A 27,317-nucleotide genomic window follows, 5' to 3' on the forward strand; every position below is an offset into this window, starting at 1 on the left:
TTAATACAGTGACTAATTTCAAAGAAACAGTCATGTTCCTGTAAATTCACAGCACATCGAACAGATCACAAGACTCGGGTATTCTGCATTACTTTAAAAAGAAAGAAAGAAAGAAAAGTTTCTGCCAAACAAATAAATCAAACTGTTAAAGCATATTTTTTGCTAATTAATTTTTTTTTAAACTTGGGGGGAAAAAAAGCCAAACTTCAACTGAAGGCATTTGCAAAACTGTATCTTTATTTCTGAAGCACTTCACATTCTTGCTACAAAAGTATATACAGAACTCTAGGTATGCTCATATGTACATAGTTTTTCGAAACAAAACACACAACACAATCAGGAGTAAAGAGGCAGAGTAACGGCCGTGTCGTTTTTGTGAAAGCACACTGTGCTCAAGACGCTAAAAGTCACCGTGCAAAGCAACTGTACAACACAAATTCAACACACAATAACCCAGAAGTTGTGTTTAGAACTGAAAATATGGTGAAATCATGGTAAAATTTTTGGTTACTACAGCTCAAACTATTTTTGCAGCCAGAGAAAAGTCATTTCCTTTATGATCACAGGAGAGATTTCATTTTAAGAACAATAATGCAAATATGTACCATCATGCTAATTTATTTGATTTTCATTCACACACAGATGTAGATTTGAAACACAGTGAAACACGTCCTGGTTATTAAAATTGTACTTTGATTAAAGTTAACATTATTTGTACTTGGTTTTAGTTACTGAGATTTAACTCCTTTCTTATGATAACTAAATAATAACCATAACAACCTTGATAAAAGTCATGTGATTTTTAAAAAAGTAATACATTCACTGACCATGGCTATGGATCGTAAAAAAAAAAAAAGAAAAAGTTGCTGAAACACAACAAAAACTGCAAAAAAACTGATTAACAATAACCATTTAATTTGCCCGGATAAAACAGGTATCGGTTTATACTGACCTAAAATAAGAGCAGAACATTTAATCACCCATCTCTGTCAACTAGAACATTTAATTATATAATTATAGTCAAAAACCACTTAATTCTCCAAGAGCAGCAGGTTACTGTAGAAATGATATAAATAAGAAGAATTACAACACGCGGCTGAAATTGAGAAAGTGTTAATGTTAATGTGGATTAAATTTGACATAATGGACAGCACAAATGTAAAACCTTTTTCTTTCCGTTATATTTATAGATTACTTTAATGCTACATTTGTACTGCTACACTACGACTACGCAGCACAATCTCCAGAAAAAAAATGTTTACATGTTTATATCACCTCGAAAATCAAAGCTCTATCCTGATCAGTGCTCTACGTTAATCACAAATATCCCTACTAATTAATACAGGTAAAATAAACGTACAAACTGTTCTCACTCTTAATACTCATCAATTAATGTAGTTAATGCACTTAATGCTCCATTCACAAATAATTCAATGATTTCCAAACTATACAGAACCTGCACTCTGTGTACGGTAACACCGTTCTGAGCTTATTTTAACAAACTGTGCTTTAAAACTAGATCTGCATCAACTTGTTCAACTGCGTCAAAGTGTGATTGTTTACAAGAACAGATCTACAATCGACATTTTGCTATTTTCCATTAAAACTACCACAACTGTCATTAATTTCACCATAATAACAGATCTGTTCCGAATGTAAATGGCATTTCAACATATCAGACCTGCCAACCTTAAAGAGGAATAACGCGTAGTCGAGTAAATCACGTGTCTAAGGCAGAAACTATTCTAGGAAAAACATGTTTTGTGCAGCAATTAATAATAAAGTGTGTATGTAAAACTCTGAGTGTTTACATCTTAACTAAAACCAGACCTCCTTCAATCACCTGGTTGTTAACACAAAAACACTGTATAGCTACATTATTGTAACAGGTTTGACCACGACGTTTAAATACTGCTGCAAGACAGCAAACATCATATTTAAATCACTTCCTAATGATCATTAGCATTAAAATGATTTGTAACATGTTAGATTTGACATATTTAATCACTGTTAGCCAAAAAAAAAATGGTGATGAAAATGGACGAAAATATTCAGTGTCATCCCTAATAATTATAGTGACTGATGTTAGCTATATACTTCACTAATGTTAGCTAAGATTTTATTTCATGTTAATGAACTCAAAACATTCTCCATGTACAGTCAGAGAATGTAAGATAATAGGGAAGGGGCGGGGTTTCTAGAGGGTTAGTAACACCTACACAACTGTCAGTCATTCCAGATTCATTTATTGATTGGCTCATCTGGGGTTTAGTGCGGAAAGTGTACTCTGATGTTGAAACGCGGTGCTCCAGACTCCCGAGCGGCGCAACAGAAAAATGTTCGCCCTGTCGTTCGGAGATCGCGATTTCAAATCCCGACGATGCCACAGCCATCCATAGCCACGAGTTCAGGAGAGCAAAACGTGCTCTCGGGATGGGAGGGGCATACTCTCTCCCCCCCTGTCAATCACAGCGACACTAGCCAATAGTGTGAGTTCATGTATGCAGAAGAGGGCAGATAGAGCTTTCCTTGGGGAAGCGGCGCAGGTTGGCAGGTCTGAAGTCTACACGCTGGATAACAGTACATCTTTAGTTAATCTGTTATATACATACTTCTAGTGAAGCATACTATCGAAAAATAAATCTCTAAAATGGAAAGTTTCTCTTTTACCCAGTGCACAAACATTAACAAAGGAGATCATGCTGAGGAAAACACCTGAAGAAGCCCTGACCAGGAATTCCCCTGCATTCCCAAATTCATCACTCTGTATCTGTACGCCATCGCATGATAAAAGTGAAAGTGTCAAGAGAGACGAGGTGCTACACAAACCAGATTTTGTTTGGTCCTGATAGAAGAGCTACAGTAAACCATGAATGTTGTGCTGAGTCATTTCACAAACCAAACTCTCCAAGGCTGCTTTCACACTTGGCCTTTTCAGCCTAGCCTGGCCTCACTTGCTCTGTAGATTTTATTATTCTCAGTAATCAGATGGAATAAGGATTGCTGCAACTCTGGAGATGAGGAGGTTGTTTGTCTTCGCTGTAGCTTTGGAGGCAGAAACCAAACGTGACGTCACGTCCTAACCTCCTCATATCCACTCAGTCACTAACTAATACTTCCACCAGCACGTTGTCATTTGTGTTTTTCTTTCTTGCCCCTCAACTTGTGATCTGATTGGTCAGGAAGTTAAAAAAAAAAAAAAAAGCACTTCTGAATTTTTTTCAACTTGTGGAAGCTCTAGTGTGACAAAAAAAACCAAAACAAAAAACCCCAGAAGCATCAGCTCCTTTTAAAAGCAGCTGATTCCCATGGGATAGCATGACAAACATGTGCCTGGAGTTAAAAATAAACAGGCCAAGTGTAAAAACAGCCTTAATAAACTGAGCACACAGTACAGGATTATGCAATTTATTTAAAAAAAAAAAAAAAAAAAAAAAAAAGAAAGAAAGAAAAAAGGAAGTGATGAACCATCAGTCTGAAAATTGATTGCACAGCTTAAAGCTTTGATTTGATTTCAGTCTCATAAGCTCCTTGGAGGGGGAAAAAAAAGTCTTCCCTAATACTTGGTTTCATCTCTCTCAGGAAGCCAAGTGTTTTGAGACAGTCACTGTAAGTTTTGGCCCCCTCTTCCACTGACTGGGTGCAATTCAGCTAAGAGTTTGTGGCGTATTTCACTCCTTCACTCCTCTTCTTCCAAATAATCCCACTAGTTTTCTATAAAATTGAGGTGTTGATGATTTTACAGGACAGTCAAAGTGCTTTGATGAGCAAATCACACACAGATTTGGTCCTACACACTTTAGTCATCACTCTGGAACGTGGGAGGGTCAGTGTTGTGTTTTGCTCAGACACGAAGCGCAAAAAGCAATCTTCAGAGTCTAAGTGCTCAAACTACCGACATTGTACAATAAAGCGCTGCTATTGATGGACGGGACTCATTTTTCGGTCCAGAGAGCTTATAAAGTGTTTCTTTCTGGAGGCTGTGCCTTGTTATTGCATCTACGCGAATCAGGGTCTTGAATAATTCTGTTTACGTCCCTATGACCAACAAATGAAACTTTGGACAAATGACATATGCGTTAAAAAAAAATAAAGCATGTTGTAATCTTGTCTATAAACGCTGATATTAGGTTAGTGATGTATCCATGTGTGTGAAATGACATCAAATCAGTCGAATTCATGTGGTTATGTGTCATATAGTACAGAAACCCTCAGCTGGAGGAAGCAGAAGCAGAAGTAGGCCAGGAGTCTAGTGTTTAAGAGCTAATCCTAAAAACAGATCTTGCTTGGAGCCGAGGGACCGAAGAGCCAGTGTAGAGATCTCGAGAGCCAAAAATTCCTTTTAAAAAATGACCTGGACAGCTGTAATCACTCCAGAAAAAACCACAGAAAATTTCTAAGAAGGTTAACTTATCTAGAACTATTTTTTATTCATAAGTTACTGTTAATAAAACATGGCTAAATTAAGTTTACGCAGAATAACCGCTAAGAAACACGAAACCTTAATCATTGCAAATAAACGAGGAGGAATAAAGGAGGAATTGTGATAAACTTTTATGAGATGCTTGTGGTTTTATAACTCTGTTGTTACTCTACCTAGCTGACTGAACGTTAAAATCTCAATTTTTGTACCGAACATTTCACTCTTGTGCCTTTTCCTTGTTATAGACTTTAATTTTTTTATAAACTATGGGTAAAAAAAAAACTCTGAACTTCATAATCTCAATCTTTGGTAGTATTTTCCTATCAAAACCAAATACTGTGATATATTATATAACTATATCTTATATAAGTGCCATGATACATTGCTACCATACTGCTCACTCTGAGAATCCGAAGCTAAATTATGAACCGTTCAGAACTATTAAATTTAGCGAGGTGGCGAGCGTGAATGCGTGGAGGATATGTGATGCTGAGTGCAGACCATCCAAGCGGAGAATGTTTCTAATATTCACGTAGATGCAATAAACATCAAGATTAATTTGTGTAATAACAAAATAAACCAAAATCCTTCATGTGACCTGAGTCACTAATCTTGTAAACATGTCAAGAAAGACAAATCCTGTAATGTGCACTCAGTGTTATACTCGTATTATCCCCACACACACACACACACACGAGCCGGTGCATCTCAGATCTTCTTGGGCCGACGGCTGAGCTGACTGTAGTACGAGAGGGTGATGACGAGGAAGACGGCGTCACTGAGGAGGAGGAGCGCGGCTCCGTTGGACAGCGTGCCCATCTCCAGGAGCGAGACGGATGTCACTGTGAAGACACGATCGCTTTAGACACAATGCTGGCTCACGTGATGAAAAAGAGACGCCAAGTGAAAATGAAACACGTTCGGCAGCCAGAAGGCTGAGAGCCCAAGTGGCGTGTGAATTTAGGTCATGACATCATTATGCCGCCCTCGTGTGATCATAGTGTGCAACAGCGGTTAACGCTGGAACCAGCAGAGGGCGCCGTAATCCCAACTGTTTACAGTACACTGCCCTGGACGTGAGGTGGCATATTGCCAGAGTGCACATTTTAGTTTTTATGCTGCAGAGAGAGAAAGTGAGAGCTGAGAGACAGACAGAATCAGGCCTTAAGTCGAAACATGTCCAAGATTACATCTTCTCTGATCAAAGCAGTATATTCATATCAAAAATGTTTTAAAAAGTTGTAAAAACATTAATATATTTGATGAATATTTATGGAAATGTGGTCCAATTTGTTCATAGTACAATACTATACTTAATACAAATTACTATACTTGATACGTACTATTTCTTATACCACAGTGCTGTTGAATTCTGGATTGTGATTGGTCAGAAGGTGTTGATGAATTTTCTATAACAGCAGCTCTGACAGTAGTGCAGCAGCAAATCACAGGTTTATATACATTAATGCGCTGTTCGGATACGGTATCGTTTCTATAGTAACAGCTAACTCACAGGGACTCGTAGCCCAGACGCTACTCTGATAATACACAGATTTTAAAATCAAAGTGTGTATGTTATGGAAGGAGTCTCCAGTGTCAGCACTTTGTAAGAGTCAGAGGTAAAGACGTAACTTTTTCAGACATCTTCAGGACAGAGGAACTTGCACTTTGTGGTTTCTCAGTAACATGAAACTTTTTTAACTTTCAGGGGGAGGAAAGAAGAGAGGCTGTGAGGGAACGCGTGTTTATGGTTGCTATAACGCTGCTGCTGACTTTTCAAAACAATGAACGTAACTATAAACGGATAAAATGTATGATGTGTCTTTTTGTAATAAAAATCGCTGTCACGTTGCTGTGGTGTAAGAGGAATAAAACACTTCAAGACATGCTGTTATAGTAAAATAATCAACTTCAGCATGGTAAGAGTAACTCCGCTTCATCACACCAATCCGTCACTGATTATTTTCCTTTCACAGCACGACACAGAGTGTGTTATTCTTTATATAAGTGTGTAAAACGAATGTTAGAAAGCTAGCTCTTTGGTTGATCTGGATGAAACCATGTCCGAGGGAAGAAAACTAAAATAGCAAACACACCTACGTGGGACCTTCATCTTACCTAGGAACTGTACACCCAGGTAGCACGCTTCAGTGAGCAGAGTCCACTGAATGATGACCTTCTCTGCCGTGTAGAGGCCGTTCCACAGGATTAACGAGATACCTGTTGAGAAAAAGTCAAACACTAATGGTGAGGGTCAAACACTAATCTCTGATTAGTACATCATCAAGTAGATCATCACACACACGCGCGCTATGAAGTGCTCGTGTTAAAGCAGGCCAAACACGCAGGCTTCAGACTGAAAGCTTGAGTCTTAGATGTGTGGGCTTTTTGATGATTTTGCCCAGGGGCTGAGGAACACGTGGAGAATCCCTCTGATCTCCTCCCATAACGCCGGATATGGATAACACGGAGACCAGCTGCTGCTTCTCTGCCCCCTCCTATAAACCATCTGGCAACAAAGATTATCTCGGCCCCTGCACGTCTCATGTGCCGTTCGGTCCGACTTTCACGTGATCCGTAAGCTGCTACACCTTGCTTTGTGCCAGTTATGAAATAAAGATCATCTGAGCTGGCTGAGGAGTCACCAAGGCTCATGGAGGGATGGTTACATAACGCGAGCTAAAAAATCCGAACATGCACAGGCTGGATAAATTAACCCCTTCATGCAAAAGTATTTAAAAACATATCTGTGCTTTGGCTATGTCTAAATATCACTTATGTTACAAAAATGGATTAATGGATGTCGGAATACGATGAGTAAGAAAAGGATAAAACATTATACCTGAAATACCTAAAAACTGTTAACCTTCAGGGTCTAAAATATTACACTGATTCTAGGGAAAAAATATAGATATTATCATTTTTAAACAAAATATAGCAATATTCCTGACTGGTGCTTTGGAAGTTAAAAAAGAATCAGTTTTATTCTAAAATAAAATAAAAGTTTTAAAATAGCCAAAGCGTTCTTTGGAGTGCGGGACCAGGAAAAATTCTTTTTTATTTAATTTGTGATTTTGTGTAGAAAGTTTTACAAATGAAAACAAAGATATACCAGAGACATTAAGAAAGGTAAACAGTCTAGACAGCATTTATTTTATTTTTTTTTAATCTGACGCCCTGCAAAAGATGCCGGATCGGATATCAGAGAAAACGTTTCGGATATCGGATCCTGTTACACAGCAAACGGCAAAAATTGGACTTAAAATTGGAAAAGAAATTTCTTTTTGAATTTGGAAGTATTTATATTTAAAGAGACCTTCCTGGTTTTTCGTTGTTAGGATTGATTTTTATTATATTTACACCTTTAACACAGTTTAACAGTGAAGTGTTTCAGTAAAAAAAAAAAAAAAACATTTTTAAGCTTAGTAGTGTAAACAGTTAAAATGGTATCGGATTGGTTTTGGTTATCAGCTGATACTCAAGGATACTGGTATAGAAAAAGTTGATGTGCCATTTCTACTTGTTTTTTTATCACATTTTCCTAAGAACAGCTTTTAGCATGGACACTACGCATGAAAGGGTTAAATAACGAGTGTGTACATGTAGAACCGCTGCGTCCTGGCAACACTCGGATAAAGATAGTGCATATAATCCCATTAGTGCTCAATTCTGCATGTGCACCCTAAGGAATGACAAAATCTAAACAGATGAGAGGAGAATGCACTGCGTCTCTCTCTCTCTCTCTGTGTGAAATAAAAAATGGACTTGTTTTTATAATCAGATCTCAAGTTTTTCCTCGCAGGAAATATTCACCCCCTTCCACCAAAACACTATAATCGTTACGTTACTGGACCTCCTGCGGGGTTTGATTAGCGCTGCCTCCCGAAAATGACCCAGGATTAGCGGGGGAGCGGCTGCTGTTATTAAGCCCACTGCTGCAACTCTGCTCTGCATGAGAGCGAGTGGGAACAGTACGGAGTCATCCATTTTTAAAAAGCTCAGGCTTTCAAATATTTATACCACTCACAATCCGGCATTCATTCAGCAGGGAAAATAAAAAAAAGGGGGCATCTCGCGTGTCTGCCGAGGCTTGAAAACATTCGCTGTGAATCCGCTGCTCAGCGAGAGGTAATGAGACGAGCCGACATTCCACTGTCACTCACATAAATACTGTGAGGATTGTCAGAGAGACGCATCTGTCGGAGAGCAGGAGTGTGAAAAAAAAAAAAAAAACAATACAGCACTGACATTTTTGGAAATTTACACACAAGCAGTAGGAAGTGAATGAGGAGTCTATCGGCTCCCCTGTTTCAATCGAATGCATAAACGCGGCATTTTAAACCACTAAAATAAATTATAATTGTTTAATATGTTTGTTTTAAGACTCCCTCGCCATGCTTGCACCTCTAATCACCATTTTAAATAATAATAAAAAAAAAAACATCTCTTGGACTTAATGATTCATACACATCTATCTTATTGTGCTCTCTAATATTTTTTTCTAATCAGTTTATCATCTCATAAATATGAACAATTTCAGGGTTATTACTGTTGCTTTTATTCCTATTCCTTTATTTAGAATTTATCAACATTATTATTATTATTATTATTATTATTATTATTATTATCATCATCATCATCATCATTATTATTATGTATTGTGACATCTGAATAATGTTGGGAACATGTATAATCTTGGGAACCCTGAAAAGTGCTTAAAGTGCTATATTTTCTAATATCTATCTATCTATCTATCTATCTATTGATTGATTATTATTATTATTATTATTATTAATAATGTATTGTGACTTATCTGTACAGTGTCCTTAGGAACCCTGAAAAGTCCTTAAAATGCTGTATTTTAAATATTTAAATATTTATTTGTTTTACTTATATGTCACCCAACTTCCCCCTGTCATCCAAATCTTTATATCCATCTTATCCAGCTTATAACCTAGCCCACATTCCTCACAGCTCAACACGAGTGGGATTTCAGTATCAGGGTCTCGCTTTGCGTCGTCATTTTCTCGGGCATTTATTTAACAGCTGCCAAATCTGTCAAAATATGAAGCACAATCTGTTCAGCACCATCATCAGCCAAGTTACCTAGAGAACCTGTAACTAAAGAGATCCTGGTATAATCGTGTCATAATCAGATGCGGCAGGTTCAGATCAGTGAAAAAAAAACCTCGACATACTCAGAAGAGCTCCTCCATAGAGTCTGATGGAGATCCTAGTGGTGGCGAGCTCAAAGACGATCTCGTAGAGTTGATTGGGGAAAGCCAGGGCCTGAAACACACAGCACAGCATGCATCAGCGCCAAGACTGCTAACAAGATCATCCGAGCAGTCTTGTGAGCTCGTGTGGAATATGTCTATAATCGTATTATCATGCCTCCTAACTATCGCTGACTGACTACACTATCACCCATGGCTACTGTGGGGGGTTTGGGGGCGTGGCCAGACACACGTAACACATATCGTGTATCGAAGCTGGTTACGAGTCGCCTGTAGCTGCTAGTCGCAAGCGTTAACATTCAGTCGGTTTATTTGGATTTGTTTCTCATTACAAAAGTTCAGGAATACTTACAGAGCTGAAGTAAACCAAACAAGTCCTTAGCTCATATAAAATTGAAATAACCTGCGTGTGCATGTGCTCGGTGTTGAACAGCAGCAGAGATACTTTCTGAATTCTTGTATGGCGACGTCTCCCCGATAAACAACACGCTGTTTCACAAGACCTTCACGGCTTTATCTGTTCAGCAGCACGGACAAGAGAAAGAGGTTTTGTTGCTCTGCTCTGAAGTCACACAGCAGGTTATTAAGGTTTGTACAGGATACAAAAACAACTTATTACGAGATACAAGACCATTTATTTTTGTCCATCTTAAAGCTGCAGACACCACGTTTTCCGACAGACGTTTATATCGTCCAACTTGATGGACATCATGATCTGCTGATAATGGCCTCAAGATACACTTAGAAACCATGAAGATGGCTTAGGACTGTGTGACGAGGAGGAGGGAGGGGCCAGGCTGTGAGGACGCACGTCTGGCACTCAGGTGTCTAATCAGAATGATAAAGGAGCGGCTGGAGACGCCTGAGGGAGGGAGAGAGATGCACGCGTGTTTTATATTTGTCCTATGTTTGTGGTTTCTGTAATGTTCGAGTTCACTCGGTTCCCGCCTCCTCCTTGCCCAGGTTTGAAGTTTGTGACAGACTGCAATTGCCATGAGCAGAATTATAATCGTACTATTCGGTGTCACGCAGATGAGTTTGGGTTTCCTTTTGAGTCTGGTTCCTCTCAAGGTTTCTTCCTCATGATGTCTCAGGGAGTTTTTCCTCACCACCGTCACCTCTGGCTCACTCATTAGGGATAAATTGAGAATTTATATCCGGTATTTATATATTTCTGTAAAGCTGCTTTGTGACAAGGTCCAGTGTTAAAACTGAACTGAATTCAATTCAATAGAAGAGATTAGATATGAGGGAAATCTGACCTTTTGTACGAAGCAGTTAACATGGTCAACATCAATAACACACATTTGCTTACATTTAAACAGGCACTTAGAAAGAGTAGAGAATCCTGAATATTAAATATTTAAGATATTGAACATTTATCTTCTTTGTTTGAAATATTTGGAAATTCTAAAACCTTCTGTTTATTTCCAATTTTAAATGAAATAAAAATGTGGTCTCAGATCCCACTGTATACAAACAAGTAGAACGAGTAGGACGCCTGCGCCAGTTACTAATTTTTACACCTGAAATACCCTTGAAATATACTTTTTTTAAAAAAAAAAACTTTAACTAAATTATACGAAGGTGGTCGATGCGTGCAAACCACTCACCACTAAAGCCGTAGCTGTGAACAGAACTGCAGAGATGAAGATCCAGAGTCTGTAATGAGAAACACTTCACGTAAAAAAGACATGCTATTTCAGGACTGAGATGACACTCAGGTGTTCGCTGAGATTTGAAAAGACCCACTACTGAGAAAAGTGCCGTCATTCCTAAGCTTTCATCAGCACACCATCAGCTGTGTCTCTCACTCACACTCTCTCACACACACACACACACACACACACACACACACACACACACACAGATATGGAAGGATGGTCTTGACTTCAAAAGACATCAGCTTACCTGAGGCCTATGGGTTCTCGTACAGCAAACTTTATTTCGTTACCCAACATCTGACTGATCTGAAAAAGCAAGAAGAAAGATAATGAGATCGTTTCTTGTACCTACACTCTTTGCTCCGAATTTGCTAAAAACATTTGTGAGAATGTTTAAAATTTTTATGCAAAACTAATTTTTAAATTTCCTCCAGATTTATGAACGTTTGGCTGATTTTCCTCATATTCATGTGAGTAGGTCGATGAATTCACCATACAGCTGATTTACAATTAGCCACGCCCACAAAACTCCAGTGTGACAACATGGCGACTAAACAGTGAAAGAGCGCCTCCTGGGTGTGGTGTGTGAGATAGAAGGTGATAAACACTAAACCACTTCTTTTGTCATTTTGAAAACAAAAAATGAACTACTTCAAATTTGATTTTTGTGCAAAATCTTGCAGTTTTATTAGATCTGCTTATATATTTATTTATATGATTTATATTACTTTATTTATGTACGTTAGTCTGATTGTGCATAATTTAAATAAACAATGATCTAAACTCGAGCGTACTTCATATATAAAATCGCAGTAACTCATCGACAATTATACAATTCGAAGACAATCAATCGAGGTTCACGTTATCAAACTCACGTTATCAAACACATTTCTCAGAAAGTTCTCTCGAAAGCAATTTGATTTTCATGAACACTACGTTCTGCTCCTGCAAACTATTTAGGAGGTGAAGTTATACTGAGGTCACGTGACACTTTTTTGAAATTTGAACCTTAAACCAGCTGCTTCCAGTCAGTTTGTAATTATTAAAAATACATAAATAAATAAATAAATAAATAAATAATAAAAAATATCTCAGTAGTGTATTGTGACAAAATTCTTAAAAATATCAATATTATATGTTCATATCATGCAGAACTAGTAAGAATATTCCCTTTTTTTAGAGTTTCTAACTAGAAATCAGGAGTGTAACACTCGCAAGCAGGCAGTGATAAAAACAAACAGTTAGTTAAAAAAGAAGAAAAAAGAAAAAAAGCCACCTTTTTCCCCCGGATGTGACCACAGCGGCTTCGCCTGCAGCATGCAGTTGCTGTAAAAGCTGCTGATTTACACAGAAACTTACTGCAAGTAGCTTCGTCTCCATCATTAATCTCCATCCTGGTTACAAAATGATCTTAAGAGCCAGGAACTGGATTCATATTCAGATCAGGAATCTGCGATACGACGATATAAAATCTATATCGTGATAAAGATACTGAGATATCATGGATATCATGATATCTTTTTTTTTTTAAACTACAAACTGACTAGAAGCAGCTGATTTGGTGTTCAAGTTTTTGTACTTCATCTTTTACTTGTATTTAACTTTTTTACAGATTTGTTTAAATAAAGTACCACTAACCTTTTGTTTTATTAATTTTTGCTGGTGATAGATAGATAGATAGATAGATAGATAGATAGATAGATAGATAGATAAATTCAGCAGAGGAAAAAAGAATAAATTAATTTGGCAAGAAAAAAAACCCAAAAATTTTGTGGGGAAAAAAAGGAATAAATAAATTCGATCCAATCCTGTAACAAATGGAAAAGTCTGGAATTGAAACTGGAAATATTTATATACAAGAGACTTGATTGTTCTTTTTTTTTTTTTTTGGTAAGACTGATAATTATTATACTTATATTTTATATTTTATATATTTTAAGTGATTTTCATGTGAAAGCGTGCAAATTAATAAAAAAGTTGCAGTTTTGTGCCAGTTGTGTTTTTAGGAAAAACTATATATTGGATATCGGCTCAAGGTTTTGAGATCGGTATCGTAAATGAAATAGTTGTATCGTGCCACCTCTAGGTGATGGATATCGTGTATCGTAGAATCGTGAGGTGATATTTTGATCATTTCGCCGATCCTGTATTCAGATGAATATTTGGAATATGTGGAAATGGAACCTATTAAAATTAAATCACTGTCACAGAGATGGGCCAGATGTACAGTGTCTTAGCGAGTTGGCACAGAAACAAAAACACATAGTATGTTTATTTCTCTAAGCGGAGCGGAGCGACTTCTAAACTCCCCGACAGAGTTTCTGAAGCGTTTCTGATATTTCTGGAATTTTCAGAAAAGACGGATATTCTCCAGCTGCCTGTCTAAAGAGGAAGACAATCTAAACACACAGAGGAAGTATGTCACTCCCCGGTGGGTTTTTATAAACTCTCAAAACAATTCAGATTTACTGATATCATGCTGACATCAGGCTAAAAAAAAAAAACGTCCAAGAACAGAAGTGTGTTTTTTTTTTTCTCTTTGGTTTGTTCTTTGAGATGTGATGGAAATGGAAGAAGGTTAAAATGCCTCATTATGGACATAATGACTGTGCTTTCTCTGGAACTCCGTGCTTAGATCTAGAGAAACTGATGAAATGCAGAGTTTTTAGAAAAAAGATAAAAAGACACAAAGCGAGACCAGCACACACACACACACACTCCTCAAGCGTCTTCAAACAGGTTTTGTGTGTTTGTCCAGAAACAGCGCTCTTATTCGTACAACTTAATAATCTGACGTCATATAAAGAATAAAACACTCCGTGTCATGCTGCTACAGGAAAATAATCAACAGTGAGGTGGTGTGATGAAGCAGAGTCACTGTTACTACTACCCCAAGGTTGATTATTTTCCTATAAAATTTTATATCACAGCAATTTCCCAATGATTATAATGTATTATTTATTAAAGAACAAGTCATACTTTTATTCATTTACAGTTATGTTTAAAGTTGTGAAACGTCCATGAAACAAGTTAGTTCCTGTTACCATATTTCTGTTACATCACTTTCTTTTGAAGTTAACAAGACAAAAAAAAAAAACGTAGCTTGTTGCTGTATTAATGAGAAACTCACAAAGCGTAAACTCCTCCTCTGTCCTGATGTCGTAACACTTAAAGTTACAAAGCGCTGACACTGGAGACTCCTTCCATAAATGTTATATAAACGTCTCCTTACAGAACGCTCAACTATATCATTTACCAATTACACACGTTTTTCCTTCTTCGTTAATCCGTTTACGTAAAGCGTCCGCCGTACGAGTCCCTGCGAATGAGCCGTTACTATAGAAACGATAACGTATCAGAACGAACACATTAATGTATATAAACCTGTGATTTATGTTACAGCTGCACTACTGTCAGAGCTGCCGTTATAGAAAATTAATCAATACCTTCCAACCAATCAGAGTCCGGAATTCAACAGCGTCCAAATTAGCACTTGGAGATATGAGTAAACTGCGATTACACTTTTCTGAGATATCATGAGGATCGTGTTATCTTTATTTATTTATTTTTTATTTAAATTTTTATATAATAAAAATTACAAACCCTGGAAGAAGCTTTGCTAAAGTTTTTTACTATTATTAATGTAGACAATAAATAAAGGTATTATCAAAGGTATTATTATTATTATTATATTTGTAAAGGTTTATTTTTAAATGTAACACAAATTTTTTTTCTGGCAGTTTGTTCGGAAACCTATATGCTGAGTATCGTAAAAGCGTCTCGAAATATTGCGATGCGATATTTTAATCATATCGAATAACCCTAGTCCCAATTCACTTTTCTTACAGCGCCGTCATTATCATCAATGTTTCTGTAACACTGAAGTGTGAATATAATTTAATAATTTGCTTTGTAAAGGTGGCATTACTGTTTTGCCAGCAAAATCTAAATATCGTAACTGAGAAAAGTATTGCGATATGATATTTTCGTCAAAACTGCACACCTCTAATACAATAGCATCCTGTAAGAATGAATTAAAAATACAATTCTGTCAAACTAATTAAATTTATTTCTCTTATTAAAAGATAGCAGACAGACTTGGTGAAGTGTTTACGTGTTCCCTTAGAAGACACACACATCATTTATCGCAATTACGTTTCAATTACTCTGTAACAAAAGCGATGCAAGTGAAGGCCGCATGTCGAAATATTTCATGCATACGTTCAATCTTGGAGCCGGGCATCAATGTGGTGAAGAAAAGAAAGATAAACGAATAAAGTCTCGACTAAATGGACCAAAACAAACATTTTATGTTCGTAACCAATTATTCAAATTTACTTCAGCGCCTTGGATGTGCTCCATAAAAGATTAATGAGGATCCTGACGCTACTTCTTCCTATTATTTTCTGATTAACGCTCTGAAGATGGAAGGGAGAGCTGCGTAAAAAGCTCCAATTATTTCAGCGACATATTAAACATAAGAGCGATAAGAGTGGAGGATTGGTTTGCGCCTCGCGCTATCAAGCTCAGATAAAAGCTTCGGCACGTGTGTGTGTGTGTGTGTGTGTGTGTGTGTGTGTGTGTGTGTGTGTGTGAGAGAGAAAAGCAAAAACACTTGAAACGCTGGACGAAATGCTCTTACGTAAAGATCATTTTGGCAGAAGTGGAGAAATTAGGAAGGGGTGATTGGAGGAGAGGAGGAATTACATGAGGATTGAAGGGGTTTTAGTGGAGCTGCAGCCAGGAAAATCTGAGCCTGGTCCAAAATAAAAAAATAAATAAATAAAGAGTGGCCTGGAAAAACACTGCTTTACTAAACTAAGGGTCAGGCAGTTTATGATGGAAAGAAATAAAGGAGTACTTCTTCACCTAGCAATGGGTGTTGTGGTGGGATATTTTGGGATGACGAAAGTGAGCGTTCCCTGGTGCTGGTCCTGTGGGTGTGAGTGTTGATCGAGCTTTACAGAAAAGTTAAAATTAGAGACGGCTTGCTGTTAAACTCGTATCACGGCAACGCCGCACAACCTTCTTCCCAATCACTCCACAGAAGGTAACGGAAAATACGATTTTTATTTTCTTAAACAGTATGATCCAAGACTTGTGATAGAAAAATATCAGCGAGACTCAAGGGGAAGGTGTACAAGTGAGTGGTGAGACCGGCCATGCTGTATGGTTTAGAGACAGTGTCACTGAGGAAGAGACAGGAGTCAGAGCTAGAGGTAGCAGAGCTGAAGATGTTGAGGTTCTCTTTGGGAGTGACAAGGTTGGACAGGATTAGGAACGAGTACATCAGAGGGACAGCTCATGTTGGACGTTTGGGGGACAAAGTTAGGGAGGCCAGATTAAGATGGTTTGGACATGTTCAGAGGAGGGAGAGTGAGTATATTGGTAGGAGAATGTTGGACATGGAGCTGCCAGGCAGGAGGCGAAGAGGAAGGCCGAAGAGGAGGGATATGGAGGTAATAAATGAGGATATGAAGCTAGTGGGTGCAAGTGTTAAGGATGCAGAAGATAGGGATAGGTGGAGAGTGATGATTCGCTGTGGCGACCCCTGAAGGGAAAAGCCGAAAGAAAAAGAAGAATATGACCCAAGACTATCAATATACCCAAATATCACAACTTCATATACAGGGCAGATGTGCTGTCCTTTTGTTTCATGTGACATCACACTGTATAATGGCGGCCATTTTAAGGACTGAACGGCAAGGAGACGAACTGCATCAGAATTATTGAATCTGTGCTTTAGTAAGATGATTTTATTTTCAGTTATACTGATAATCGGCTGTTCAGCTCCTCCTTATCACACTTCCTTGTAGCCGTGTGAGCTACGGGAGGTTTATCTCAGCAGGAAGTATTGCTAACAATAGCAAAAGTGAGTCAGTTAGCCGATATCAACACGCTGGGATCCTTCACCCATTCAGGAGACTTCTGTGCTCTTAAATGCTTTGAGGCTTGTTCCAGAACAGGGAGAGCGGTTGCGTGTGCTAGAGATAAATATCAGGAAAATATACATTTGGGAAGATTTTCTGCCAGTTTAAGTACATAAGAATCACAGTAGTCCATTTTGTCCCCTTTGCTGAAGTACCGCTTACTCTCTTCTGACGTTAGGTGAGAAAAATGGCCAATTTTCACCTCAGGTTACGTTCATGCTGTGGCAAAATGCCAAAAAATGATGGAAAGGCTGAAAATTCAGGATTTGCATGATATCAGAGCCAAGAAGCAAGCTGAGAACATCACCATGGACCTCACACACCCGAGGAACTGCCTGTTTCAGGGAAATGGTCCCGCTCTATAGAAACCTGAACCGACTTCTTCCCAACAGCAGACACTTTTCTCAACAAGCCATCTACAACAAATAAGCAGAACTGATGCTGCCTTCACCACATATCGCGATTGTTTCATGGATATATTATGTTATTGTGGACTTTTCTTTTGTTTTTTAGGTCTGGATGTTCCTTCACTTGTCTTTTGAGCATTATAGGTTTTTGCTCTCTAGCTAAATTCCAATGTACTTGTTCGCTAAAGCGAACAAAATACTTTTGACTCCGGTATTCGTTTCTCTATTTAGTGTTTGGAAGTTTCTTGGAATCTTTACCTTCCTACTCCTTATAGAAGTGCACAACAAAGGCCGAGAAATGATGGTATTCAGGTACTCGTTCAGAAACACCACCAAGCCTGTAAAACACATTTCGGCATGTCCTAAAATCTCATACTGATGCCAAGAAGCGCCGTAACCTCAAAACCATCAATACCTTTCAAACACAAAGCGACATTCTGTAGACTGATCATAATCATTTCTGTGCTCTTGAGTGATCTATGGAATTAAATTTGTGATAAACTTTTCAAGAAATGAACAAAAATATAGAATGAGAAAGAAGAAAAACGCTCTGAAACTGAAAACAATGAACTCTGTGGCAAAAAATTTCACATGGTCTTCAAATAAACAGCGTTCTTTGTTAACAGTTTTCTAAGCTTCCTTTTGACTAATCGTGGTTTATGAATGCGCTTCCAGAGTTTACATTCGCCATTCTGGCACAAACCTCGTGTGGGCGGGGCTTAAGAGCGATTTTCTCTCAATGGCTAGTGAGATTTGGATCGACAACTTCCTGACCTGGAAGGAGAGACGCTCCTGAGAGCACATCTCGAAAAAATAGTCATATGAGACTACCCAAACCTCAAATATTAATTACGAACTAATATACTGACTGAGTAAGTAAGTAATTTCCACTACAAAGTTCAAACATTATAACTATACAGAGAACCGCATCCAGAACTCTCTACAAATTTCACACCACTGAAGTCTCTACTTCCAGGTCAGGGAGCTGTCGATCCAAATCCTCTCACCAATGAGAGTACATCGAGGTTAAGCCCCGCCCACAGGAGAAGTTTGTGCCAGAATGGCGAGCGTAAACTTGCGGAGCGTAAACAAAAACTTTGAAAGCGTAAATGAAAACTCTGGCATTGCCTTCCTAAACCATTAACAAAGAATGTTGTTTATTTGAAGACCATGTTAAATTTTTGCCACTGAGTTCACTGTTTTCTGTTTCAGAGTGTTTTTCTTCTTTCTCATTGTATATTTTTGTTCATTTCTTGAAAATTTATGTTCAATACTTTTGACACAAATTTAATTCCATGGTGATCAGCTGTAATATCTATGTACCAATAATTACGCCCTGGGGCCTTTAGGAAAAACTTCCTAAAGAAATAAGAGCGTATATATAATATTTCATTTCTTCTGTACAAAATAAACTTTTGATGGTTTGAACAAATTGTTATGCTAAAGATCTATCACTTAAACAGAGCTTACCAAAGATAGATTCAAGAAGTGTATGACCTTAACTATAAAATTAGAGCCATTTATAGTTAAACGCTACAAAAGCACCGGCTAATCAGGACGTCTGATTGCCCAAAGATCTGCAGTGTTGTTTCTCCAGCAGCGCAAGCATCTCATCTCATCAGCAGTGCTTGGGGGGAAAAGTAGGAATGCCAAAGCGCAATCATTCCTGCGATGCAAGTTAAAAATACATTGGGGTTAAAAATTGGTGCAATTCATACATATATTAGAGCCAAGCTAAGAGATGGAAACAAAACTGAAGTTTGTGCTCTTATCTGGGGCTTCACTGTTCCCAACTGGTTTAATGGGTTAGATCTGTATTCCCACGATGCAAAACTGTCCCAGACGATGCCAAAATATAATTCTCTCATTGTAATATCGACTCTCTAATTCCTGTACTTTCACTGCTCTTAAACTGGAAAACAACAGGAAAGAAAAGAGCAAGAAAAAAATGAACAACACTTTTGCGATCTTTGCATTGCTGTTAATAGTAAACCGTTAATTCCCAACTGAAGCTTTTGGCAATAGTAGGATGCTGATAATGTAAAAAAATGTTTCATACCAAATCAAATGTATTATTGCTTTAAAAAAAGTAAAACATAATGCAATATTGAGGCACTGCATTCGAACTTGAACACTAATGACCCTTATTTTTTAATTTCTTCCCCTTCACCCTTCTGCCGGTGTTACACAGTTATCTAAACAGCTACGACTCTCACATTGTGGGCGAGTTGGGTGAAGGCTAACATGTGCTTCGCTCGAGACACATATAGCCAGCTGACTGCGTATTTTCAAACCACAGGGCAACGTAACACACACTCGGAGGAAAGCGCTATCTACCCTCTTCCGCATACATGAGCTCACAGATGCCTACAACTGGCTAGTGTCACTGCATGCCAAAGACAATTTTGCTATCTTGGCTCTCAGCCAGGGATCTGACTTCACGATCTTCAGACGATAGGGTTAAATATGCTATTGTTGATGTGGTTTGTATCTCGCATAGTCGGATGCAGTATCTTGCCTTATTATTTGTTTGAACTCACGATATTGATTCTCTGTTTGTGCAATAGTAAAAGGAGTTTTAAAACTACCTCTGTGTTATTTGCTGCATGGCTAATTTGCGCTATCGTCACTGCCTACTGGATATATTTTCAACTGCAGTAACGAACATGTATACAGTAACGTACATGGTTTGTTTTTAAGGGTTGTTTTGAGATTGAGTATTCAGAAACACCAACGAGTGTTTGAAGCTTGTAAAATGACATCCGGACCTGCCGTAGTTAGCTAGTAGCCTGAAAAAAAAGTTAATAAACAGTGCAGACTGTGACTGTAATTGAGGATGAACTATCACTGAAAAGCTCGATTGTAAAACTGAACATCTCACATCGTGATCATGACGGCATCCAACAGTGTAATTGGATACCACATCCTTTTCCTCCTTAAACAAACTATTTCACACACTAAGACTATCAGAGCCGTTCTCTCAGCCTTGTGGGACGCCTCGCGTCAATCTAAAAGATTTTATTTTACAACAAGATGGTACATGCGACGGTTCTTGGCTCAGCACTGAGCAGCGAGAGTTTACAACCAAGTCAAGATTACACATTCAGTCACGTTCTAAGCATATTAAAGCCTGACGAGAAAACACTGTGATTGACAGGAAGTACACAAAAACACTACTATAAAAATGTGACACAAACCACATAAATTTCCTGCTGTGGTCGCAGCTGATTTCCTGTAGTACACCATGAATAATTCACATGCTTGTGAGAGAGAGATAACTCTTCTACCTTCATCTTGTTATTAAAAGGTAGTGAATTCTATCTGAAGCTGTATTTACACAGGGACACGAGGTCTGCGTCCGTGTTCAATAGGAAGGGGACGAGCGAGACGAGATTTAATGGGTGCTCTCTTTGATTCAAGCCGCCTGGAACCCCGAGGATGATGATGAACAATACAAAGCTCGGAGAGTGGCTGCTTCTGAATACGACCCGTGTTTCATGTTGACCTTCCTGCCAGGTCAGTCACAGGGTCTCTCACCGGCCACAGACAGAGAAAGACAGGCATTGATTACATCTAATAAAGCTGGGGGATGTGTGTGTGTGTGTGTGTTGGGGGGGGGTAATCAATTCTAATCAATTCTTCAATATATCACATTTTGTTTTCTTTATTTTTCACACAACATCAATGTAGGCATAAAATTTTTTTGTTAAAAAACATCACAGTACTAAATATCTCTGATGAAAAATCAACACTATATTATTCATGTCTTCCTGATGTGACACTGTATTTAAAAAAAAAAAACTTTTTGAAGATAAACACGGTATAATATAGTGCCTTAGATTCTATTAGTGCTTTTCTACCACTGTGAATTACCCATAATCCTCCATGTTGTGCTTGCACTCTGCACACAATGTACATTGTCCTTAACCATTATGTGATAATTAGCATACCTAATAATCTCTCTCCTTCTCTCTCTCTCCTTCTCTCTCCCTCTCTCTCTTCCTCTCACTCTGTCCCTTTCTCTCCCTCTCCGTCCCTCTCTCTCGCTCTTCCTCTCCCTCTCTGTCCCTTTCTCTCCCTCTCTGTCCCTTTCTCTCCCTCTCTGTCCCTTTCTCTCCCTCCTTCTCTCTCCCTCTCTCTCCTTCTCTCTCCCTCTTCCTCTCAGTCTCTGTCCCTTTCTCTCGCTCTCTCCTTCTCTCCCTCTTCCTCTCAGTCTCTGTCCCTTTCTCTCCCTCTCTGTCCCTTTCTCTCTCTCTCTCTCTCTCTCTCTCTCTCGCTAAACATGCTACTCCTGAGATGCCGGTGATCCTGACGCCTTCTGCTCTCCGGACCTGCCTGATCCATCCTGATGCCCTACTTCTGGTTGGAGTTCTCATCACTTGGAAATCACCCGCTGCTGAGGACGGCCCACACGTACAGCCTGAAGATACATGAGATCACTGAGGGTGGTACCACTTAAAAACCATAAAGATGGCTCTGGACTGCAATTGATACGAACAGTTTTGCTACAATGGCTTAGGACCACAGTTGCTATGACGGCTTTAAGACTGCAATTCCCACAAACAGTTTTTCACTCAAGTCTCTATCAGTGAACTGTTTATAACTTCAAGAAAACAGACTTCATGTGAAAACTGTAATGAAGTTCCTGGTTACACAATTGCACTTTGTGACTCTACAGTACACAGTTATAGAGGAAATGATTTATAATCGTACTATCCGGTGTCACCCAGATGAGGATGAGTTCCCTTTTGAGTCTGGTTCCTCTCAAGGTTTCTTCCTCATGTCATCTCAGGGAGTTTTTCCTCACCACCGTCACCTCATTAGGGATAAATTTATCAATTCAAAAATTTATATCCTGAATTTATATATTTCTGTAAAGCTGCTTTGTGACAATGTCCATTGCTAACGTCTGCTAACGTTTCTCACTTGTCTTGAAATAAAGAAAGAAAGAAAGAAAGAAAGAAAGAAACGAGGAAGGGAGGGCAGGCTGGGAAAGAAAGAAAGAAAGAAGGAAGGAAAGAAAGAAAGCAAGAAGGATAAATAAATAAATAAATAAACAATACTTTAAATAGTAAAAAATATAAAATAGTCCATAGTGAGAAATTTAAGAACCTATATGAGTGATTTCAAATTAATTTGGGATAAAATTTTAAAAAATTCTTTCTGGTGATATCGTATCTAACATCTCCTTAAAGGACCTGTCTGACTAAAATCAGAACGCTTCAATAAAATGTCCTTTAAAGTCAGAGGAATCCTTCATGACTGACAAAATGGTGCGTTTTCACACATTAATTACTAAAAAAAAAAACAACTTATGTGTGAGTCTTGAATTCGGCTCACTTGGCTGTTTGGGAGAGTGGGCAGCCATTTTGTTTCAAAATCGATTATTTGAATTCTGTCAAATGAAGAAGCGCTTTTAGCAGTGCACTATATGGACAATAAAACATCACATATTTAAAGGTATGTGAAAATATTAGCATGCCATAAATGAAATACATTTTTAGAGCCATTTTAGCGACACATCGAGCTACATGAGGGTCATTCACTATATATTAAAAAAATCAGACTTATTTTAGGTGATTAAACAGAGACCATGGGATCTTCAACATTCAGGATGTGAGCATTCTGCCTTCGAATAGCACTCGGAGAGAGAGATTTGTCCTGACAGAGGTAATGGAAATACACTAAGCTTAGTGTTTTACATAATGAACTGAAATGGATATGTTTTAATAGCATTCTTTTAAACGGCTGTTTCGCAAATTTCAGTTTCACATTCGGCACAATGTAATGTTTTGATCCACAACTCATACCATCAGCACTGTAATTAAGTGGGAAGTCAAACACCAGACTTTAAAGGCTTCCAGTTCCTGCTAGTCGAAGCCATCGCTTCTTTTTCTCAAGTTAGTACACTAGAGTATGCGAACACATTCACTTATGGGGGGAGATGTTTAATTTTTTTTATTCTTAACCCTTCTAATCTCTACTGATTTTAGATAAAGTTACTTTTTTTTTAACAGAAGATGGAGCAGTTTTGATTAAATGTAAATATTTATTACACATCACTTAATAAAATGCGCTATTTTATGCTGAATAGCTGACTTTATAAGGCAGCATGTCGAATATATCTCTCGATGTACAGAGCTATTGAATCCAGAGCCGATAAGTTTGTGCACCCCTGACCATCACCACCCATGTGTGCTTGTTGAACATCTCATTCCAGATTTATTCCCCTGTGTTTGCTGTTATAATAAGCTCCACTCTTCTGGGAAGATTTCCACTAGATGTTGGAGCGTGGCTGTGGGGATTTGTGTTCATTCAGCTACAAGAGCATTAGTGAGATCAGGCGCTGATGTTGGGATGTCGAGGAGGCTCCAGTTCCAGTTCATCCCAAAGGTGTTCAGTGGGGTTGAGGTCAGGGCTCTGTGCAGGACACTCGAGTTCTTCCACTCCAACCTTCACACACCATGTCTTCATGGAGCTCGCTTTGTGCACAGGGGCATTGTCATGCTGGAACAGGTTTGGGCCTCTTAGTTCCAGTGAAGGGAAACTGTAATGCTACAGCACACAGAGACGTTCTATACAACTGTGTGCTTCAAACTTTCTAAGAAGAGTTTAGGGAAGAACGTCATATGGATATGAAGGTCAGGGGTACAAAACACATTTTGGTCATACAGAGTAAATATAAGCGCAGCGATCAGGAAACGATAACTGCTTGTTTAACAATCAACATATTTTTCCATGTTGTTTATCAAAACATATTAATTCATTCTTAGTATAGTGAACAACGGAAATATCATAAAATGGCTGTTTTATGACAAATCAAAATTTCATTTGAATCAGTCTCTGATGTGGAAGTGCTGAAGATAGGAGCTGTATGTATATATATTCTGCTATATTTCGCTAAACGCCTTCTGCTACTCTGGAATTGCGTCTGTGATTAAAGATCATGCTTCCAGGGGTGGAGCTTTGAACCATGTGGTTTATGTCCACTTGTTTGGAGCAGGATAAACAAACCGGTACCCTGTTTAAACCTGCGCTCAGAGAGAAAAGTGAATTGTTTGGGTTTTTTTTACCTTTGATCTGTGAACTTCTCCATCATCGTCCTCTCCTCCAACACCCAGGATTTTCCGAGTCTTGAGGCGGCTCACTAAGTCAGTCTGACTGTGCTTCTTCATGAGCGGAGGGTGAGGTTTGGAGGCCATGGCGTAGAGGAAGAGGTAGACGCTCCACTTGGCTTTACTCTAATGAGAAAGAAAGAAAGAAAGAACAGAAAACAGAAAGAAAGAAAGAAAGGACTGTCAATTAATCACAGTCCTACTCTTTCAAACGTTCGGTTCGTTCGTTCTCTCAGAAAGCATGTTTAATACCTACAGCGCTGTTGAATTCTGCATTCTGATTGGTCAGAAGGTATTGATTAACCTTCTATAACTGCAACGTCACTGCTTTATATTAATGCGCTTATTCTAATACATTATGGCTTCTACAGTAACAGCTCGTTCACAGGGACTCGTACGTCGGATTTTCCACTAATAATAAAGAACAGAATAAAAAACAGGAGTAAGCATTGATTATGGCAAAATTTTCCGGTAAATTTATGAAACATTTATGCAAGGAGTCTCCAGTGTCAGAGCTGAAGCTGTAACATTTTACAACATCTGCAGGAAAGAGGAGTTTACGTTTTGCGGTTCCTCAGCTGCATTTTTTTTTTTTTTACTTCAAGAGAGAGAAAAAAGCGAGGCTGATGAGGGAATGACCATGTAGAGCTGCTATCACCTGAGTGAGAACAGGAACTAACTTCTGACATGGACGTTCCACGACATTAAATGTAACGATAAATGTATTTTTTTTTAAATAATTTAAAAAAAAAAAAAAAAAAAAAAAGGATAAAAAATTATCCTTTAATAACGATAATAAAAATAATAATCGTCTGCAAATTGCTGTGGTATAAGAGGATAAAACTCCACTTCATCACACTTCCTTGTTGTTGATTAGTGTTTTATTCCTTATATAATAAACAAGGGATTGAAATAACATAATTTGACTTTAAGTCCCCATGAAAGCCAAATGTAATTGAGCAGAGAAAGAAAATCACAATACTATACAATAATTGTACTAAAAGTAAATAATTTGTCTAACACATACACTGCAAACGACCAAAAACTACACACTAATTAAATAGCGTAGAACATTAACTTATCTTCGTTATTCTACATCATTATATTCTATAAATATTTTCAGACACTCTCTGTACTCACTGCTCAAAGCTTGTTTAAAATGAATCATCAGCTTAGTGTTAATGAACCGCGTTCAGATTCGTGATGTAACGATCCCGCGTGGCGCTCGGCTCTTAAGCCCTCGGTGTAATGAAGAGAGAAGCCAAGAGAGAGACTGTTTATCTTTCTGAAACACATCAGCGCACTCAGACTGACAGATCAGACTAAGCTGAAAAGTTCACAGTGGCTGGAAAGGTAATAAAAAAAACTCCAGGCTGGACCTTTAATCACACTTGAATGTTTACGAATGCAGAAGCATATGTAGTAGCGTTTCAAAACTTCCTGTCAGATAGTGAACAATGGTTGGCTTGCAAGCACGGCAATGCAAAAATAATTCAAGCAAACATCCGGACTTGAGCTTTGCACTCATTTCCTAACGATGTGCTTGTGACAAAGAAATGGTGACGTGCTGTTCGCTGGGACGAGGGTGAGCTGTTCGCTGGGACGAGGGTGAGCTGTTCGCTGGGACGAGGGTGAGCTGTTCGCTGGGACGAGGGTGAGCGTTTCAAGAAGCAGCACGTAAACTTCTGTAGCATTTCATATAATCTGACTATTCAAAAACAACTGCCCAGAAACACCTAAAACATGGTGCTATACCTTCTTGATCTGAATGGACACATCAAACATCTGTCGTCTGGAGAAATACAAACAGGTCCATAAGTATTTGAGCAGTGACACAATTTTCATAATTTTGCCTCTGTACACCACAACAATGGATTTGAAATGAAGCAATCAAAAGGTGATTGAAGTGTAGACTTTCAGCCTTAATTCAAGGGGTTGTTACCCGTTTAGGAAATATAGCCATTTTTTTTGCAGAATCCCTCCATTTTCACAAGCTCAAAAATAATTTGACAAACTAACATAATTACAAATTTTAGGATTATTTTTAATGCTTGGATGCAAATCCTTTGCAGTGCATGGCTGCCTGAAGTCTGGAACCCATGAACATCACCAAATGCTGAGTTTCCTCCCTTGAGCTGCTTTGCCAGGCCTTTACTGCAGCCGCCTTCAGTTGCTGCTTGTTTGTGGGTTTTTCTGCCTTCAGTTTTGTCTTCAGTAAGTGAAAAGCAGCTCAGTTGAGTTGAGGTCAGGTGACTGACTCGGCCATTTAAGAACATTTAATTTCTTTGCCTTAAGAAGTCCTTGGGTTGCTTTCACAGTATGTTTTGGGTCATTATCTGTCAGTCCTATCAGTTTTGCAACCCTTGATTGAATCTGAGCAGAAAGTATAGCTCTATACACTTTAGAATTCATACTGCTACTTCTATCAGCAGTCACATCATCAATAAACAGCAGTGACCCAGTTCCATTGGCAGCCATTCATGCTCAAGCCATAACACTGCCTCCACATGTTTGACAGATGATGTGGTATGCTTTGGATCA

General features: G+C 38.4%; 1 protein-coding gene across 2 annotated transcripts in view; it reads right to left on the reverse strand.

The window, feature by feature from the left end:
- Positions 1 to 215: 215 nt before the first annotated feature.
- Positions 216 to 27,317, reverse strand: part of tp53i11a (tumor protein p53 inducible protein 11a) — a 43,058-nt gene continuing 15,956 nt past the window's right edge. Inside the window, exons 1-7 of one of the 2 annotated variants that reach the window (XM_026930631.3) lie at positions 25,917 to 26,558; positions 24,735 to 24,902; positions 11,572 to 11,630; positions 11,274 to 11,322; positions 9,622 to 9,712; positions 6,542 to 6,643; positions 216 to 5,265 (exon numbers count right to left, since the gene is read on the reverse strand). In XM_026930631.3, the coding sequence (XP_026786432.1) occupies positions 5,132 to 5,265; positions 6,542 to 6,643; positions 9,622 to 9,712; positions 11,274 to 11,322; positions 11,572 to 11,630; positions 24,735 to 24,863 (564 nt within the window). In that variant the 5' untranslated portion in view covers positions 24,864 to 24,902; positions 25,917 to 26,558 and the 3' untranslated portion in view covers positions 216 to 5,131. Of the gene's footprint in view, positions 5,266 to 6,541; positions 6,644 to 9,621; positions 9,713 to 11,273; positions 11,323 to 11,571; positions 11,631 to 24,734; positions 24,903 to 25,916; positions 26,559 to 27,317 lie in introns of those variants that run through there. The other variant, XM_026930629.3, reaches the window with a different exon arrangement.

Source organism: Pangasianodon hypophthalmus, chromosome 11 (assembly GCF_027358585.1).
Source record: "Pangasianodon hypophthalmus isolate fPanHyp1 chromosome 11, fPanHyp1.pri, whole genome shotgun sequence".
In the NCBI taxonomy this organism is placed as follows: Eukaryota; Metazoa; Chordata; class Actinopteri; order Siluriformes; family Pangasiidae; genus Pangasianodon; species Pangasianodon hypophthalmus.